Genomic DNA, 18416 nt, shown 5'->3' with positions numbered 1-18416 from the left:
TTAAAAAATAGGCTCAATTTGTTAAATCCAAATTGGCCTTTAAAAAGGAACTCAGCTAAAACAAAACACTTTATTGGGATACATTTCAGAGCTATATCGCTCAGCCTTAATTGGTATCATTACTTTGAATTCCATCTCTGACAAGCAACAGTACGACCAATTCATGCAGCATCCAGACTGCACCCAACCCAGCAAAGGGGAAGGGTCACCTGACCTTGGGTTGACCCATTCAGATTTACTACCAGCTCTCTTTCCAAATCTGATGTCAAGCACTGTGACTACGTCAAGCCAATTTTATGAAGTCAGCGTCTTTGCAGTTGGAAGACAATTACTTGTGCAGCATTGGGGATTAGCAGATAGGCCTCTATTACGAGTATCTTTACATCAATTCCCATGATTTGATTACATTATTATCTATAATAATGACATACTTCAGGATGGTGTGTATGTGTGTGTGTGAGTGTGTGTTTGATAGAAACCGCAAGAGAGAGCAGGTGTTGTACCAGTCAAACTCATCAAAACAAGGTCAGCTCCTTCCCTTCTGGCCTTCAGTCAGTGGATGAACATACAAACAACACAAACACACACGCACATTTATTGGTGTCTGAGAGGAGGAGGGGTCACACACCACAGTGGCCCACCTGAATAAACAGTGGCAGAAATGGTTAAGGATGAGCACACATGCGCAAACACACACTCACACACACAACACAAATAACAAACGCACACATGGGACAGAGCAACAGACAGTGGCTACAGTGACCAAAAGGAGCAAAGGAGGGTGGGAAGGAATGGGGGAGGAGAAAAGTAAGGGGGGAGAGAATTAAGGGGTGAGGTGGGGTCAACAGCTGGTGACCTTTGCTGGGAAAAACAGATCAGTCTCAAACTAGTGGGAGAAGTTGACCTCTCTCACTCTTTCTCTCGCCCTGTTCTTCTTCCGCCATTCAAACCCAAATCCACCCACCTCCCCCCTTCCTCCCCCTTTCCTCCCACAGCCAGGGCCCAGCTGCCTGTAAGAGACAGATAAAACCTCAGCACTCAACGTGTCTGAAGTCCACACATACAATAGTAGCGTTTATAAAAACTGATTATCATACGGCCAGTGACATTTCTGATAAAGAGGAGCTCGGTTCACTCTTGTTCTCTTTGATGTCGAAGGGCCTTATTCGCCTTGATTCTACTTAATTCCAAATCTCATTACCCTGCCCCATTGACCATCTGATTATCATGAGCCTGGCTCATTTTGACACTTCTTTTGATGTATGGAGAGTGCATCAGGGGTTTACACTAGCATGCCCATTCTCCCGTTTCCAGTGTCATCTTTGAGGTTGATTGTTTGGCCTGTCCCTTCCCGTTTGAAGCTGGCGGTCGGGACAAAAGGAGAATTATTTCAAAATCAGATCATCCAGCGGGCCATATGATTTTTATCCGAAGCTGTTTTAAAGGGGCCCTTTGATGTTTGCTGGGGAAGCGAGGAGCACAATGGGAAAGTTTGTGCTGCTCTGCTGTCACTCTGACACTGTGTTTTTAAAACTTTTTGTTGCATTTCTTTTTTTGCCATCCTGCTGTGGCATTGTGGGAGCCTGCGGGATGTCAGTGGGCTCGTCAAGTGCATTGTGGGACAGTGGAAGCCTGGCATATGGTCTTTGGATGGTTCATCAGAAGCCACAACGTGCTCAGATGATTCGTTTTAGTGTTTAACCATACTCGTCACAAGATGCACCACAAAGCTTTGCCAGATTAATTCATGAAATTCTAATCAAATTACAGTGACCAAAAGTTTAAACTGGATCAATACAATCATCTTGTCAGATCTATCTGTGCTAAATGAATTCAGTAAGAGCTGCAGCAGCCAAAACAAGCTGCCAGACACATCAATAAAAAGGCCTAACAGGAGGTGTAAAAAGGCAAAAGAAAGGGACTGAGTCACCTCTCAACCAAGCAAGAGTTTAAGAAGAAAAAAGAAAGCATACAAAAAATACAGCCAACTCACCCATTCCTTTTAATCTATGTTATTTTAGAAATAAGCTTTCTGTACTTCATTACAATTCTGTGTACTGTTCGCGCACAGAAACAAGCCAGCAAGTTCTTTGTAAATGCAAACTGATGTGATGTGAAAATATTACGATGAATGACAAATCTATCATGACAAAAGTGAATCATCAGCAATCTTGACTGCCTAACTCAACATACTTCATACATATATATGTTATAAAGGGTTGCTAAAATGTATTCCTAGTGCAACAATATAAACATTTTAACCTCCTTACAACAGAAGGGTGTAGTTTTTTTGTTTTTGTGTCCATGCCAACGAAACATTGCTTTCTTCACCCTCCAGTATGATAAATATGTATGTGGGAGGATAATCAAGGTATGCAAAACAAAAACACACTACATATTTTAGTTTTCCAGCTACTACTATTTCCCCGGGCGTCATTTATATCACATCAAAGTAATATAAGTTTTTTCCTGCATACAGGAATTTTTGGCGCACCCCTCCAAAAGGTTTTAGCCAGTGCCAAAGGAAAATCACCATCACCCAATCAACAGGAATTAAGACTTTTTTTGATGGAGGTTTCATTGACTCAAACATAATAGATATTTTTGTTCATCTAATGGTGAGAAATAACAGGAAAATGCAAACATTTCTTTCAAATGAAGCAACACAGACATATTGCTTTTACTCTGCGTGGACTGAGCATGTTAACTGGCATGTGTAGTTACCCCAGAAAGGCCCATTCTGGACTAGGAAAAACTCAGAAACTGCACACTTAATTTACTAATTTGACAGGCTGAAATCCTGGAAACTTGCCCATTTCACTAATAAGTGCAAACCTTGTCAGCAGGTAAATAATATTACACTCAAAAACTTAGAGACAGTCAGACGGTAGCAACCATATAAAAGGTGTTCGGCTTTGAGGAAAGTTTACTGTAGGATGAGTGGTAGATACAAAAGATACTCTGCCCATTTGCTTGCGCATGTGTGTAAGTGAGCCGCTGTCTCACACAAACTTGTAGTCAGACGACATTCCAGACAATCTCCAACCAATGGCACAGGGACACTGCCCTGCAGTCTGTACTGCTGCCTCTGCCAGGGCATACACACAAACACACACTCTTGAAGGCTTCGTGGTTGGCAAGTTAGACAGTGTGTAGGATTTATATTTGGGAATAACCCTGAACCTGAGTTCACCTCTGGCTTCCTTTTTCCTTCATTTGACTCTCCGTACCCTCCTACTACCTCCTCCACTACTTCTGCTTAACCATTCCTCTTTCGACATGTGGTGATGTCATCCTGATCTGACACTATTCACATCCCTCATCTCTTACTCCCTCCCTGTTTTCTCATCCTTCCTCCCCTGCTCACTGTCACCCATTTTACTGTAAGCCATGTGACTGACAGCTGCAGCTGCAAGTGCTTCAGCGGGCCTTCACTTCAGCTGCGTGGCTTTGTAAAAATCTGACCCTCCCTCCAGCCTCCACTCCCATCAGGACTACGGGCCTTCACCCAGCAACAGGCTTCAAGTCAGGCCAAAAAAAGACACCCTGATCATTTGGAGGGCCTGCGACTAGACACTGTTTGAGCAAGCAAAGGTGAACTTGCTCCAGCCTGTTTTGTATCCCAAGCAAACAGGAGATTGTGTTAAACTTTACAGGTCCAGACTGACAAAACGCCCAATAAAGCACAACAACGATAGCATAAATTTGTGGGAACAAGGCATATTTTTATATGTAAGTTGCAGAATCAAATTCCCCATTCTTACTAACTGCCCACAACTTAAAAGAAATATGCTTACCACATTAGTGCATCATGATAAATTCTGAGAAGCAGGCAGATGACACAAAGGGAGAGGCCAATGTGTGACTCCCACAGAGCTCACCACTGAAAATGATATGATGATGACCAACATGACAGGAACTAGCAGCTGTACACTTTACTACCATGCAGTCGGCCGGCATCCCAGCAAGGTGTGAAAGAAAATATAGAGTGAAGTTGATGGTTAGCACTAGACTAGTTTAAGGGGCTTTAACTTTCTTGTTTAAGGTTGACTGAAATGTAAGAATGCTCCCTGGTCACATAAGGAGAAAAAAAAATATGGGACGCTGAAAAACAACAGCACTAACAGATGATACTGGCAGAACATCGTCATGATTGTACTTAGTTCTGTGTATGTGTGCGTTGAATAACACCAAGAATCAATGAGAATTTTCTTGTCATAAGAATAGCAACAAGCTTGAATATCTGGTTGATTTTATTTGCTCTAACGTCAGAAAGTCTTTTAATGCAATGTGTTTATTTCATGTGCCAGACATTCCTTTACACATTCTTGAGCATTGCAGTAACAGAAAATTGTTGTTGGTTCTGAGATAACATATAAAATTTAAAAGTGTTTAACTCAGATGAGGTCTGGCTCATGTACGAATTGTGTTGAAGTAACAGCAACTCAGTTTCTTTCCTTAGAAAAGCATTATTAACTTTGTATTACTATAATCATAGTATTTAACAAGACACTTTTCTGTGGATTTCTTTTAAACTTTGCATTCAGTAGCTAGAATAGCATCAACAAATAACTACTTTCACATCATGAGTTTCCTTCAACGGCATAAAAATTAGACTGCTGAGTGCACGTTTGTGACATATACAAGCACGCACACGCCCTTCCCAAATACGGCAGTAAATCTCTAGTGAGATGCCAGTGCAGGCAGTCTCCACAGGCACAGTTTCACAAGAGAGAGCAACCAAGTTGGAACTATATAAGAGCTGACACTCCAAACAGCCAGCAACACTCACAGTAGACAAGACCACATGGCCAGCTAATACGACTAGTCAGTTACTCAACCACATGCTAATCACTGAAGACAGAACGCCATATTGACGCCAACAGTGCTCAAGTGGGGAGAGGATTTTTGATCTTGTTTCATGCAGCTGAGACACATCATTAACTTCACATTAATGCAGTACTACTTCTGAGATGCAAAAGCATATACATCCTCATCAGATGTCAAGAGACTATTTCAAGAGTAATTTAAAGAGGCCACTGACCTCAGAATACAGTAACGGAGAGTCAGATAATTCTGGTATCATGTTAAGCAGTAAGTAGAGCAGTACTCACAGGTAGAGGGATACAATCTTGGAAGCAGTCTGTCCTAAATCTGGTATGGAGGTCAGCTCATTGTGGTCCAGCCGCCTGAAAGTGACAAGCACATAAAGTAGTAGGTAAGAGAACAAAACTGTCCTGAAAAAAATGCACAGGGATGATATGTTGGTACGGGATTAGAGGACTTTAACTGAGGATTTTTTCCAGGTAGTACAGAAAGTTAACACAGAAAAGGTGTACAAAACAGAAATGTTGCATTCATGACACTGAAAACACACGAAAACACAAATTCTTACTTTACGTGTCAAATTTGGTTTTAAAAAGGTACATAGTGTTGTTGGGGTTGCTCTATATGTTCTTTCAGGCCAAGCTATATTCAATCAAACCGTGTATAAATCAAAAGATTTCAAATACAACTTGTCACGTCTGCTGCAGAGCAAGTGGCGAGTCATCCTTTTAAAAACCAAAAATAACATAGGAGTAAAACAGATGTCCAGGAGCGTATGACTGGCCGGCTGGCCTGCCAAAGATGTCACCAGTGTGTGTATCACTAGTTAGCTTGGGTGTGTGTGTGTGTGTCTTATGTACTGGCGCTGAGTGACACAAAGCCAAGCCCTCTCCTCACCATATAAAATATTTACAAGGCCAGTGTTGGCCACAGTATCGGGTGGTGGAGGGGAGGCTTAATATAGAAAACCACCACTTAATTCTCAATTGGACTTAGTTCAAGGCAACACATATGAGGATGCTGCTAGGAAGTAGAGTGGCAACCATGGACATTAGTCAGAATTAAGTCATTGATGAAAATGTTTCACTACTGACACTTGTGGACTGTGTACAAAAACACCAAGTCTTTTTTAGAGAGAAAGAGACTTGAACGCCATACTTGGGAGTACTCCAGAAGAAAGTCTTCAGGGGTTGCTGTCGACTACCTCAGTGGAAATCATGTCTATGTGAGTGTATTCTGTTGGTGACTACTTACAGCTCTCTCAAGTTGGGAAGGTTGGCAAAGGCTTCAACATTGATGGCTGTCAGCTTGTTGTGGCCAAGATTTCTGAAAATAGAAGAGAAGATGTGACTACAAAGGTTAGTTAAATCAAACAGGAGATGACAAACCCTGCACTAAACATCAGCAATGCAAATGCATTTTTTCATATCTTTTATTGTATCTTTTATTGCCATTTTCAGTAGTTTAAATAAGTATCCTGATCAATAGCAACAATTATGTCTCCCATTTGACAAACAGCCTCATCCATCCACATTAAGTATGCCTGAAAACAATGCAGTACATAAATTCAGGCAGCCTTCAAGGAGGACCCAGATCAATATTATCGATGCAGTGTCTCTCTCCTGGCTCACTTTCCAAACACAGTCCACAGGCCATTCATCTGCAGCAGTCAATTTGCACTTTAGGCTAACAGTGTATTTAATAGCTGGCACTTGACTTGTACAGAGACTTATTAGAGAGTGATTTGTCCAGTGATATAGCGATACTGCTGTCAGAGAGCGAGGGAAAAGGTGGGGGTATGGGTATGGTGGGTGCATCTAACACACATCTGCATTTCAGATTGAGATTTCCAGACCACATGAATTGAGTTGATTTCACACATAAACAAGTGCTATCTCTGTCGCGCGCACACACAGACACACACAGAGACACACACACACACACACACACACACACACACACCTCCTGCCTCGCTGGCATGCAGCCTGCCTGTTGGCAGACAGGAGGCTGCACTGAGAGCGGTGTTTGTGTTTGTGTGGTGGGGTTAGGCTAGGCGAGACAAAGGGAGCCCACAGCTCCGAGCCGCCTGCCTCTCGCCCCTCCATCCCTCTGTCCAGACGTGAGAGACGGCCCAGGAATGTTTCACAGGCCTGCCGAGAGATGGCTACTTGTTCCCAGAGACTGGGGACACTTTTACCTGATGTAACACATTCCTCATTCTGTTGTCCCACCGTGGCCTTAAAAGACTGCTGCAGGGAGGGAACAAGGGGGGCGTTTGGCAGCTAAACTGTGTGGCAGAGGCAGTTACTTCATGCCATACATATTTTAAAAGAAATCTTATGTGTGAACGCTGGTTAATTCCACAGAAAAAGACAGTTATTTTTACACTGCGCTTTTTACAACAATTCATGCCTATCAATCTCAATTGCCATCTCACTTGACAGATTTCCCTTTCTTGTCTCCTGTGCTCAATTGCAGATAATAACAGTCTCCTTCCCCAATTCTATGTGTGTGTGTGTGTGTGTGTGTGTGTGTGTGTGTGTGTGGGTGTGTGTGTGTGTGTGTGTGTGTGTGTGTGTGTGATGAGATAATAGCAGAGCATGCGTCTAGCCTCAAGACACAGGCTTGACAAGGAAGTGGGCATGCACGTCTCTGTCATGATCATTTACTAGGGCACCTCCCTTTATGGCCTAGATCGCTAAATTGTTGTCCCCTGCAACAGGAGGCAATTACCTTGTTATGATGAAGCAAAAAAAAAGAAGCAAAAAGTCACACAGCACTCCCATTGACTACCTCTGCCTGGAGGTATGTATAATTAACCAACACACACAGTTTAGACAAGATGAACTTGAAAGTGTGCCGTCATCTGGAAGAGCAATCAGTTTTTATCAACTGCTTTTGGCACAAAACAGGTTAAGGAATTTAACTAGTTAGCCTGGCATTACAAGCTAATAAAAATGTATTCAGGAACTTCACCACCAAAGAACTTTGTTAGCATTTAAAGGTGGAGGAAATTAGCTATGCACATATTCCAGCTTAAAATAAAGAAAACAAAGGGTTGACCAATAATTTAAAAAAAAAGAACAAGTCATGTTTGAAAGCCAAACCTGCCGTACTGGTGCTAAAGGCCGCAGCAACAAACAGAACTGGTCCTTTGTGTGTGTGTACGTGAGCACGCATGTGCCTTTTCCTTAAGTCACCTAAGGTGTTTACACAACGGAGTCTTTTTCTCTCCACTTCATTCAGACAGATTTATTTTCTTGCCTATCAGATGAGATAAGTTTCACAGTATTTTAACACCTACTGTAGGAGGTGATGGTGATAAGGCTGGTTTCCCTCCCTCTCAAACTCCTTCCCCCCTCCCGTTTGTGGAGGGAGAGAAGGAGTAGGCGGGTTGAGGGGGACGTGACTCCAGCGCTAAGCATGGTTAATGCTTTCCACAAAGTGACCTTAGACTCTTACCGTTTCTGGAAGAATATGCTTTGTCGGTATCAGAGGCATAGAAGTCATCTGAGTTTTTCATTACTTCACAAGCAGAGAGATATGCAGATGCCAACACCAACAGAAGAAAGCATATTCAGAAGAATAAGAACTATACAGATATCCTGTCAAATGTTAAACTAGGTTTATCCTTCCATAAGCATCTGTCATATAATTCAACTAGCTGAAAAAGGAAGTATATTTAAGATGGCAAACACTACTAAGTCATTTAGTTCTCAAAACGTTTGAATGCTTCAAAGGCTGCATTCCATTGTATGGTAGAACTAGTTTATAATGGGCAGGAATGTTTGACATTAGTCAGCGGGATCAAAATCAAAAGCGCTCTCAGCCAGATACTTAACCAAAGAAACTGTGGGATAATAAAGCTGTATGTTGAGCCAAATGCAAATTTTCCCACTGAATTCAAGCTGTTCTGACTGGTGTATTGCCATTCAGGTGAACAATCAAATATAGTAAACAGGACACGTTTAACAGTCATCATCTAGTCTACAATGTAGCTTCATCTCTGCCCTGGCAAACTGTAGGCCATCATTAAGCACAAAGCTCAACATAACCTGCTTTCTGTCAGCAGAACTGGAGAGACATGAAACAAGAGGGCAGCTGAAGCGAGGGCTCATCTGGGATAAAGAGGCACAGACACACTCCCACCTTCTAACCCCACCAAGCTGCCTCAGTCCAATGCCTCCCCACACACTACCAAAAAGCACTGAAATATTGGGACAAATCAGGAGGGAAAAAACTAAACCACAGATTAAACAGTGGTTTAATCAGTTTCCTGTTCAATCAGTTAATCAATAGGAGATGTATGTTCTAAGTCATCACCAAAGTATAAAAACTGTTGAGTCAAATATATAAAACAGGCAAAACTAAAATAATTGCTACATTTTATGGAAAATTGTTATTAGTAGCAGGCCCCTTTATCACATAAGTCAACTGACATCATCATAAGTTAGCCAAAAATTGCAAGGTTACAAGAGAAATCTGAACATTTGTTTCAATGTTTGCCAAACTGGAGAAGAGCTCATCAAAAGACAAAGCGATAAACTCATAAAAGGCCAGCCTGACCAAGCAACTGTCAGAGGAAGAAAAGTAGGGCTCAGTGCCGGCAGTAGACCGTCATTGCTGGACCGTGTAGCTGCTTTGACATGTAAAACTCATTAAAAGGCTTTAAAAAATAGCTGTGTTAAGGGTGCTGTGGGAGTAGAGGAAAGCTGGGAGTACTGGAGTGATGTCATAGCATATGACACTATGCTTGTAAGTCAGCGAATAGTCTGTGTGTGGGAGAGTGGAGATGTGGGAAGCAAAGAAGCGAGCAGAGACTAACACATACAGAGATACATCATCATTATCTTTCCCATTTCTATCACAGACAAATGCAGTGTGAACTTTGCTCGCTGAAAGTGTGAAGTGATGTCAGTGATGAGCCTTCTGCGGTCCAGCTGTGAGACAAAGGCCCTTTAATGTGGTCGATTTCAGAGCATCATAAAAACGGTCAAATAATAACCTGTGTCAGAAAGCCAGACACACACACACATACGCATAGACACACATACACACTGCTCTTCCCGTCATTAAGGGCCGGTTTATAGCCCAGCAACTGCAGTGAGAGTGTACACAAAGCTAACACCAGCTCCAGGCCACCATTTTACACAGAAGTCATACAGGGAAGGAGAAAGGGAGCCAATATCTTATCAACTTTGACAAGGTTAAAAGCATAAGCTGGCCAATAAGACTTGCTATAACAATGATAACTCTGATTCATTATAATCTGAGTAAAGAAAAGCCAGTAAATGTAGCATCATGCAAGGGCAGTAAGGACTTAGGTGCAAGATCAGAGAAAGGCAGCGCTGATGGGGTCAGCATATTTTACCATTTGCATTACAGATTCCCACCGCCGCCACACGCACAGCTCAACAAAGAAGCTGCTCCAGCCTTTGAAATCAGTCAGGCTAGGAGCGTGACTCAGTTTCTGAAGTTTTTTCCACGGCAGGAAGGCGGGCCACATCTTGGGGCCATGTGCCGCACCGTTCTCTACACTCTACGTTGGGGCTGAAGCAGGAGATGGAGCGTTGTACTCCAAACAAACAGCGACAAGGTTGGGAAGAGTCTGCACTAGCCTGAGGCACTGCTTGAACCCATGACGAGGCCCAATGAGCTTGGACACTCCAGATGAGAAGCACTCATGCTGTCCAAATTGCATACGTGTATGTGCAAACTTAGCCCATACGCACACAGGATAATGGTTCTGCATTAAACACTGGGTTTTATTGTGATAACAATGTAATTTGTTAGAAATGGCGCCAGACTAGTTCATTGTGAGTACAGGGAAATGAGTGTCCCCAATTAATCTGAAAGAACAACAAACACAGTATGTCTTTTTAGTGGGGCTATTGTTGTAGTACTATGCAGACAGCTGACCTTGTGCTCTTAACTTCAGAGTGAAGAAAAAGACAGATAGTTATTCATTTGTCAATTTTTTCCTCTAGTTATGTGTATTTTACTAGCAGCACAATAATTACTCACGATAATAATAATTGCACATGAATGTGAGGTTGTCTAGACATTGAAGGTCTGATGCTCCTTTCTACAATATCAGAAAGCAATGAGGCTGGGGCGGTGGGGTTGAAAAAGAAAAGTCTGGCCCAACTTAGCACTCCAATCTCCCCTTCTGTCTCGAAGGACTGCCTGTTTTCTGGGTAGAAGCTGCTTCATTTGCTCAGTACCTCTTGCTCTCTGTCCAAGTCACGCTTTTTTTTCTAACATCTTCTCCAGATTTCCAAATTCTTACCAGATGTAGAGAATTCACAGATGATTCATTGATCGAGCCCTCTTTGTAGACACTGACTTCAGGGGAGAAAGAGGGAAAAAAAAACTTGGCGCCCTAAAGTGTCTTCACAAAAGGGCCATCTATTCTGCTGACTGAATTCCTGTAGAATGACTGTGGCAGCAGCTGTTTGATTGTCATTAAAGCCAGTGTGGGGTCATGAGCTCATTCCATATCTTCATGTTAATGTCAGACTTTATCTGCTCTTATAAGTGAAAGGGCTCAACCTTAGCTATTTCTCCCTAATTTATCCACAGCTAATGTGCTGCTTGAATGATTGCAAATGAATCAATGTTATTATCAGAAGAAAATTGACTTAAAAAAAGAAAACTAAAAAACTAGATTGCCACTTTAAAATTTTATATGGGAACTTTTATTAACGTGAATTCTAAGACACTGATAAAGAAGGAAAAAGTGAAGAGTAGCTGATAAAAATCTGTGCCAATGATAACATCATCTTAAACCCTTCCAAAAGCTTGAGTTGGGACTTTAAAAAATCTGCCAGAGGACGTGCGAGTCACAGGGCTAGCAAAACTATGACAATAAACAAACTTGGTATAATCACTCCCAATACCACAAGATTACAAGGCTGCATGGTGAGAAATGCCCTAAAAACCACAAGGGGCTCAGTCGTGCTGAGTGCTGCTGCTGTTGCTGCATCTCTGACCTAACTGCTGAAATAATCGTGTTGCTCATCAGGAGATCAAACACGTCTACAGTGTAGTGTTCATACATCAGTCAGTCCTTATATCAAGTTCAAATTTACCAGCAGTACACATTTGTCATAAAAACACTGAACCAAGGGCAAGCATGTGTGTTAAATTACTTTACATGCTTATTAATAGGTTACATAAAACACACTACCTAAAAATAAAGTGTGCGCTTGTGTGTGTCTGACAATATGTGACATTCAAGCAGACAGTCCTGTAATGTTTAATTTCCTCTGAGTTCCTTCTGTGTGTTACAACATGTGCAACAGTGGTTGAGGTTTCTGACCACTGACAGGACTTTCACCAACTAGTGGAACCAGACCGAAGGCAGCAGCAGCAGACCGTGACATTAACAAAACACTTCCTTGCAGTGGGTGGAAAAAGTCCCCCCGCCTCCCCTCATATTCCCCCCAGGCCAGGTGATCTGCAGCCGCGCCCCCCCGCTGAACAGTCCACAACCGGCCAGCTGAGCTCCCAGTCCCTGTCAGGAAACCACCAACACAAACCCAATTTCCTGAGGGCAGAAGCCAAAACCAACTGTTGGGGGTGGTGTTTACCAATAAGGCTTTAACTGTGAGGTTTAAGGCTATGGCTTGGGGTTGAGTCGCAGCAGAACGCTTGGTTTAGACTAAGCAGGATTGCCAGCACATTTAAAAACTTGGGAAAGCACTGCGGAAATGCTGGATCACAAAGAGGATCATTCAAGATCAGGGTTCTTTTTGCTTTTTTACTGAAACAGCAGCAGTAAACTGATAATTCAAGGGCTCAATACTGACAAATGGAAATAAAGACAAGCACTGTAAAGAATTACAGCTTTCTGTAACAGCAAAAAACTAATGAAAATAAGGTCAAAGCCCATAAAAAAATGTAGCTTTATATAACAGCAAAAAGGACTTTACAATCTCATATGAGAAAAGATGGAAAGGCGATGGCTAACAGACTCCCTGTATTTGCCTTATCTCTATCCAACAACAGCAATCATGGCCAAAATTAGTAATGCTCATGCTTTTATTTACTCACAAAATCCCATTACGCCTGTGGCACAGTGGGCAAAAATGCTTTTTATACACATTACTGCGGCTGCAAATAAGATAAGACGCCACTCCTGAGAGGGAATATGTGACTGTGTGAGAGCAAACTTGCTTTGAATGTTATTAGGCTATTCATCAATCAGAAAGAACAGACAGACATCTGAGACTGGTGGTCAGTTTGTTAAATGTTAGGAGCACTGATGAGAAACAGCAAAGTATATGTCTGACAACTAAATTCATAGTCACAGTGTCTTTACAGAAGCTATAAATGTTCACTGTAAGAACGCCAGCGCTTGAGGGTAGAACTGGGGCAAATAATTGATAAAGCAGCATAATGTAAACAATGTCTTTGCAATGCATAATAAATTAACACAGATATAAGAATGTAACACTTTTTTTCATTTAGTCAATCACACATTGTCTCTAAAACTGTAGTCCTATCAGTCCTTGCCCAGTCAGGATGTGCTAACATGTTTGTTTCCCTCAATCCTCATCAAGGATGTTTTCTCACACAGGACCATTAAAATCACGGTCCTGAAGGGAGACTATTTTGACAACTGGAAAGCATTAGTGCTTTTTTTTCTCCACCAAAAACTGTGGTCTTTATTTGTGCCTCAGAGGACTTGGGACTGGTACTGATGGATGATCAGCAGACTAACACCCGCTCTCTGACTACTTATCTTCCTTGGACAAATATTCATCATTTTTTCCAGAATTATTATAAAGCTTAAATGAAAGTGACTAAAGAGAGGTGAGAGGGCATAATGAAGGTGTTACACTCCCTTTTGAAAATAAATCATAGTATGTTCTAGTTCATCCATAAAGCTGAGTAATAAAGGCATATAAAACTACAGTTGCAAACTGGTGATTGTAATCTCATTCAGGGAAAAAAAATCTGCATAAACAAGACATCATGCTAGACAAAGTGTATGTTTTGTTTGTGACAAATATATATACATATTTTGTAAAAGTGTCGGTGACTTGGCTGCAGCCGTTATTTAGGCAACCCAGCACCACTGGTTCATTTTCTCAAACAAATGAGGAAAAACAATCAAGTTGTGGTGAAATTAGTGAGCACACATAGTATTTTAGCCCCTAAGTAAAACAAACAATGTCACTGTTGTGTTACCTTTGTAGAGGTTAATTTGCAAGAATTTGTTTCTTGCATTGCAAATTAACAACTCCTCCTGTGACAGTTACACATAAAAAAAATAACATTTAGAGAAGCAGCTTGTGATTATAAAAAAAATAAAAGTTGAACATTTTGGATTTGCAGTTTTATGACAGAGGAAAAATGCTGCAAGTATCATTAGCCACCTGCTTAAAAAAAAACTAAAGCTTTCCTACATCTTGGTCAGACTCTGATAACTCTCTGTAAGAATGAAGTCCTTCTGTGAACTGCTGTATAATTGCAAGCCCTGAGGTTCATTACTGTAATCCCAATTTAAGAGCCTGTACAAAGCTAATTGCAACAGCTACATGACAGCTCAATCACTCTTCACCCACACAAATGGGTGGGAAATCATCATTTGTTTTGTGTTGGATTTATTCGCTCTGCTTGAACTTGATCTTAGTTTTAATGACATCAAAGGAAAACACAGAGGACTACTAAAGTTTACAACTAACTAGCAGCTTCTTCCTTATTAACACCTATAACCATACATACTTCAGCCATTTATTTAACAGCTAAATTCTACAGGTGTTTTTTTTTTCTTTTAAATTGTCCTACAATCCAAATCTGTGTTTTACATAGAAAAGAGAGGGCGCAACGCTGGTCTATTTGTCCTAAATTTATTGACACCAAGCAATACTGTCCTTCCTAACATCACAACTGCTGCTCTGTCCCTGTGGTAAACATAACAGAAGCAAATGATTACACACTGATTTTCCTTGGCTCAGATGCCTGAAGGTCAAGATGTACAAACACACTTTGTTTAAAGCCAAATCACTGTGCACAGATACTCTCAGCTGTATTGACAGGCTAAAACAGTATTTGTTGTATTTTACCACAAGCCTTGTTCCACCGACATCTCTTCTGAAACAATACTAGTTTCCTTTTCATTTGTGCATACCATGTAGCACACATGCACTACAACTTTTAGACCACAACACATTTAAAAAAAAAATCCTGCCACTCAAGCAGACAGAGTTTAAATAAACTAGTTTATAGCAGGATCACAAGTGAAATTGTCCATACTTGACTCTTTGGTTTTACAGTAATCATCTACTCATCTGGCTCATGTACAGACCCCAGAGGAATAGAGCTGGTTTCCTTTGAGTTACCTGCCAACATAGAGCGACTATCTCAAGTGGTGTGGAAATATGCAACCTAGGTGTTTTAAAAGATAATTCAAAGCCATAAAGCCATTCCCTTTGAAAACAACAAGATTGCGGGTCCTTAAATCTTGACCGATAAGGTTTGGACGAGATAACAGAAGTAGGCTTGGAGCGACGCAGGGCTCACGCAGGACCCTATCTTTACACAAACCAAAAGGTTTAGAGCAGCTGTTTCAGATGGGACATTTGCCCCACAATAGATATCCACTGTCCATGAAGACAGGAGAAGCAGTGTGTGTCTGTGTACATGCATGATAAACGCTGCCTGTACTTGGCTAAGATGCGCTTCAGGGCAATGAGGCTACCCGGGCACAAGTGCCCTTATTCATGTTTTTAGAAGACTTTTTAAAAGTTGCATTCCTGACTTCACAGGGAAAGACAAACTGCCTCATGCAGGAACCTGGGAGCCAGAGGAGTCTTTGGGCCTTTGGTCTTTAACCCTGAGTTCCCAGCAACACACACATGCAAACAGATGCTGAAAAACATGTAACAAGATGCCTAATTGTCACTGAGGATTGTCATTTACCACTGGCTATAGTGATTGCAATACACAGCAGCGACAGCCAGAATCTCAATTGCAAGGATGGAGGGTAGTGTTGTTTATGAGTAAATTGTGTCACTCAGCTCAGTAAGTGCTGAAGTTCCCAAAACACTGAGGGATGCTTCATAAAAATGCCCTAAATTGGCTCATTTCCTAAATGAGCTGGTAGACAGGGTTTCGACTGTTGTCAGTTGTACCCTGGGGAATGGATTAACTTACAAGAAATTGAATTTGTGAGCGATGGCAAGCAACACAGAAAGAGGAATTAGGACAATACCTATCAGGATCTGATTTAATAATGCAGAGGTTTATTTATTACGACATGTTCGAGTATATTTGTTTGCTCTGCCTGAGAGGACTGTTTGTTCAATCTAATACTAGAAACATGAATACATTTTAATCTTAACTAAATTAGTACGTACTAGTCTATTATTTGTGTGACAGAAACTGAAAAATTTGACTGAAAAGAATGATAACATTCTATGAACTGTAATACTGAATCACATTTCTGAAACTATTTCAGTTTTAAAGGGCATCAACTTCAAAATGAAGGCATATTACACAAGAAAGTACACAAATACAAGCAAAGCTATCTAAGGTTACTGAGGGTAACACATATCTGAACATGAAAAACATTGATTTCAACCAAAATATAAGCTTAATTCAATGCACCCTTAAAGCAAAATATTTCCCCTCATCAGAATTGGAATACTTTTAATTAAATGTGCACCTCCCTCTGCAGTTATAAAACACCTGTTTACTTCTAGCAGCCGCAAGCCATCCAGTTTAATTAAATATTATTCAGTATTATCATTGGATAATACTGAAATACACAATAAATCTAAACTCAAACAGGCTTTCATTTTGACTGTTGTGAAGGATCATGAGAATGTTTAATTCATGAATTGCATAAACAATCCTAATCAAGTTACAACATGATGTCTGGGGACTGCCTCAGAGAGAAGTGCTGGTGGTGTGTTGTTCCATTAGTGTGCAGAGTGGGCTGCAGGGACCTCCGGGGGGCATTAATGGGGCAACAGGGTCTCCCCAGCAAAAAAAAAGGGGGGGAGAAATTCACATTCATTAGGAATTCACTTAAAGTTATAACGGATGCACAGCCACTGTGACAGCTGAACTCACAACTCACTCCCCTTCGTTAAGAGTTGATAGAGCTCAAAGCAACTCAAATCAGAACCACAAAAATCTCCTCTGACTGGATTCCTGGAGAGAAAGCCGTATCAGCGAGGCTCGGTTCCTCACAATTCACCTCACAAACAAAGTTTTAAAGTTGTTGTGCTCTTTCTCTACAAACATCGTTTTCCCGTTATGGACTGGTCAATAAATAGGCTACTAGGGGGGCAACTAAGCGCTTTACTTACAAGGAAACAGTCCGGACTGGAAGGTCCAGAGGCGCAGCCGTCAGCTCCAGGTTGCTACAGTCCACTGAATCTCCACTGCAGGTACAGTTCTGGGCACAGGGCAAATCTGAACCCAATCCATAACCGATAATCAGTTCGAGCGACAAAATTAAATAAAAAATACACCGAGACGCATATCCAAATCGTCCCAGGAACGCCGCCATTTTGTATCCAGTTTTAATAGCGCGAGCTTCTCTCCTGGTGCCCCGCAAAGTGGAATAATTAACGTAGCTTCGGAAAGACGAGAAGCTTTTTAGAACACATTAATTGTCTTGTTGTAACACGGGGATTAGTGGAAACAACTTTGTAGGAGTGAAGCGTTTTCCGACCCACCAACGTTCATTTCTGATACAAGTCTCTTCGCCAACTTTCTCCTCTGGTGTCCGACGCGGGCTACAAATCAAAGATAAATCACAGATTAACCACCATAACTCGACAGAGGCTAACTTACACGTCGCTTTAAACTTAGGTTTAAGTTTCAGGAGTGTGTCCATAAAAGGCTAAAAAACTACTTTCTGGCGACACGTTTGAAAACATGCAAAAATGTTAAAGGACACTGCGCCCGGACGGCTCTTAAAAATAGCAAGCAGCGAAACAGCGGTTAAAATGTTAGCAAAACTTAGCAAACAGGAAAAAAAGACGTGTAACGGTGTTGGTAAATTGTCCACAGCTAACTTGTGAATAAGTTAGGAGCCGCAGGGATAAGTGCCGAAAACTCCAGCGTTGGTGTGTGAAGCCCGAGAGCTGCGTATCGTCCAAAACCCGAGCAGCACTTGAACCGCAGCCGCAGAGTACATCCAACTTTCATCCGAAGCAGCTCCACCGACAGCTTATCAGGTGCAGTCTGCGGTCACAAAATCTCGACGATCCGATTAATAGCAAAATAGAGTCCCCCCTCCTTCCGACCGTGCACCACCACCATGAGTTTTTCCCTTTCCTGAGTTACTTTTTCTTTTTTCTTTCTTTCTTTTTTTTTTTTTATCTCGCTCCGTAGTCCCACGTTGGAAGCACAACAGCGATTCCAAGGGGGGTCCTCCCATCGCTCGCTCTGATTGGCTGCTGCGGTTTGACGGCTGCATCTGATTGGTCGCTCAGGGTCCTCCGCGCATCGCAGAGTTGGAGAGCCTTTTGAGCGGCTGTCAGTCAGCGGCCGCCGGCTCCGCCCATGTTTCCCACCCCGGGGTGTGAAACCGCACCACCTCCTCTCACTCTCACTGCTTCTTAAAG

General features: G+C 41.8%; 1 protein-coding gene across 1 annotated transcript in view; it reads right to left on the bottom strand.

Annotated features, from left to right (window-relative positions):
* lrig1 (leucine-rich repeats and immunoglobulin-like domains 1) overlaps nucleotides 1–18182 on the bottom strand; it is a 37337-nt gene extending 19155 nt beyond the window's left edge. The window contains exons 1-3 of the mRNA XM_023295729.3: nucleotides 17151–18182; nucleotides 6082–6153; nucleotides 5115–5189 (exon numbers count right to left, since the gene is read on the bottom strand). Of these exons, the coding sequence (XP_023151497.1) occupies nucleotides 5115–5189; nucleotides 6082–6153; nucleotides 17151–17353 (350 nt within the window). The 5' untranslated portion in view covers nucleotides 17354–18182. The remainder of the gene's footprint in view (nucleotides 1–5114; nucleotides 5190–6081; nucleotides 6154–17150) is intronic.
* Nucleotides 18183–18416: the final 234 nt, after the last annotated feature.

The sequence above is a fragment of the Amphiprion ocellaris genome, chromosome 5 (genome assembly GCF_022539595.1).
Source record: "Amphiprion ocellaris isolate individual 3 ecotype Okinawa chromosome 5, ASM2253959v1, whole genome shotgun sequence".
NCBI classification, from domain to species: domain Eukaryota; kingdom Metazoa; phylum Chordata; class Actinopteri; family Pomacentridae; genus Amphiprion; species Amphiprion ocellaris.
This window is presented reverse-complemented; position numbering and strand designations above follow the sequence as displayed.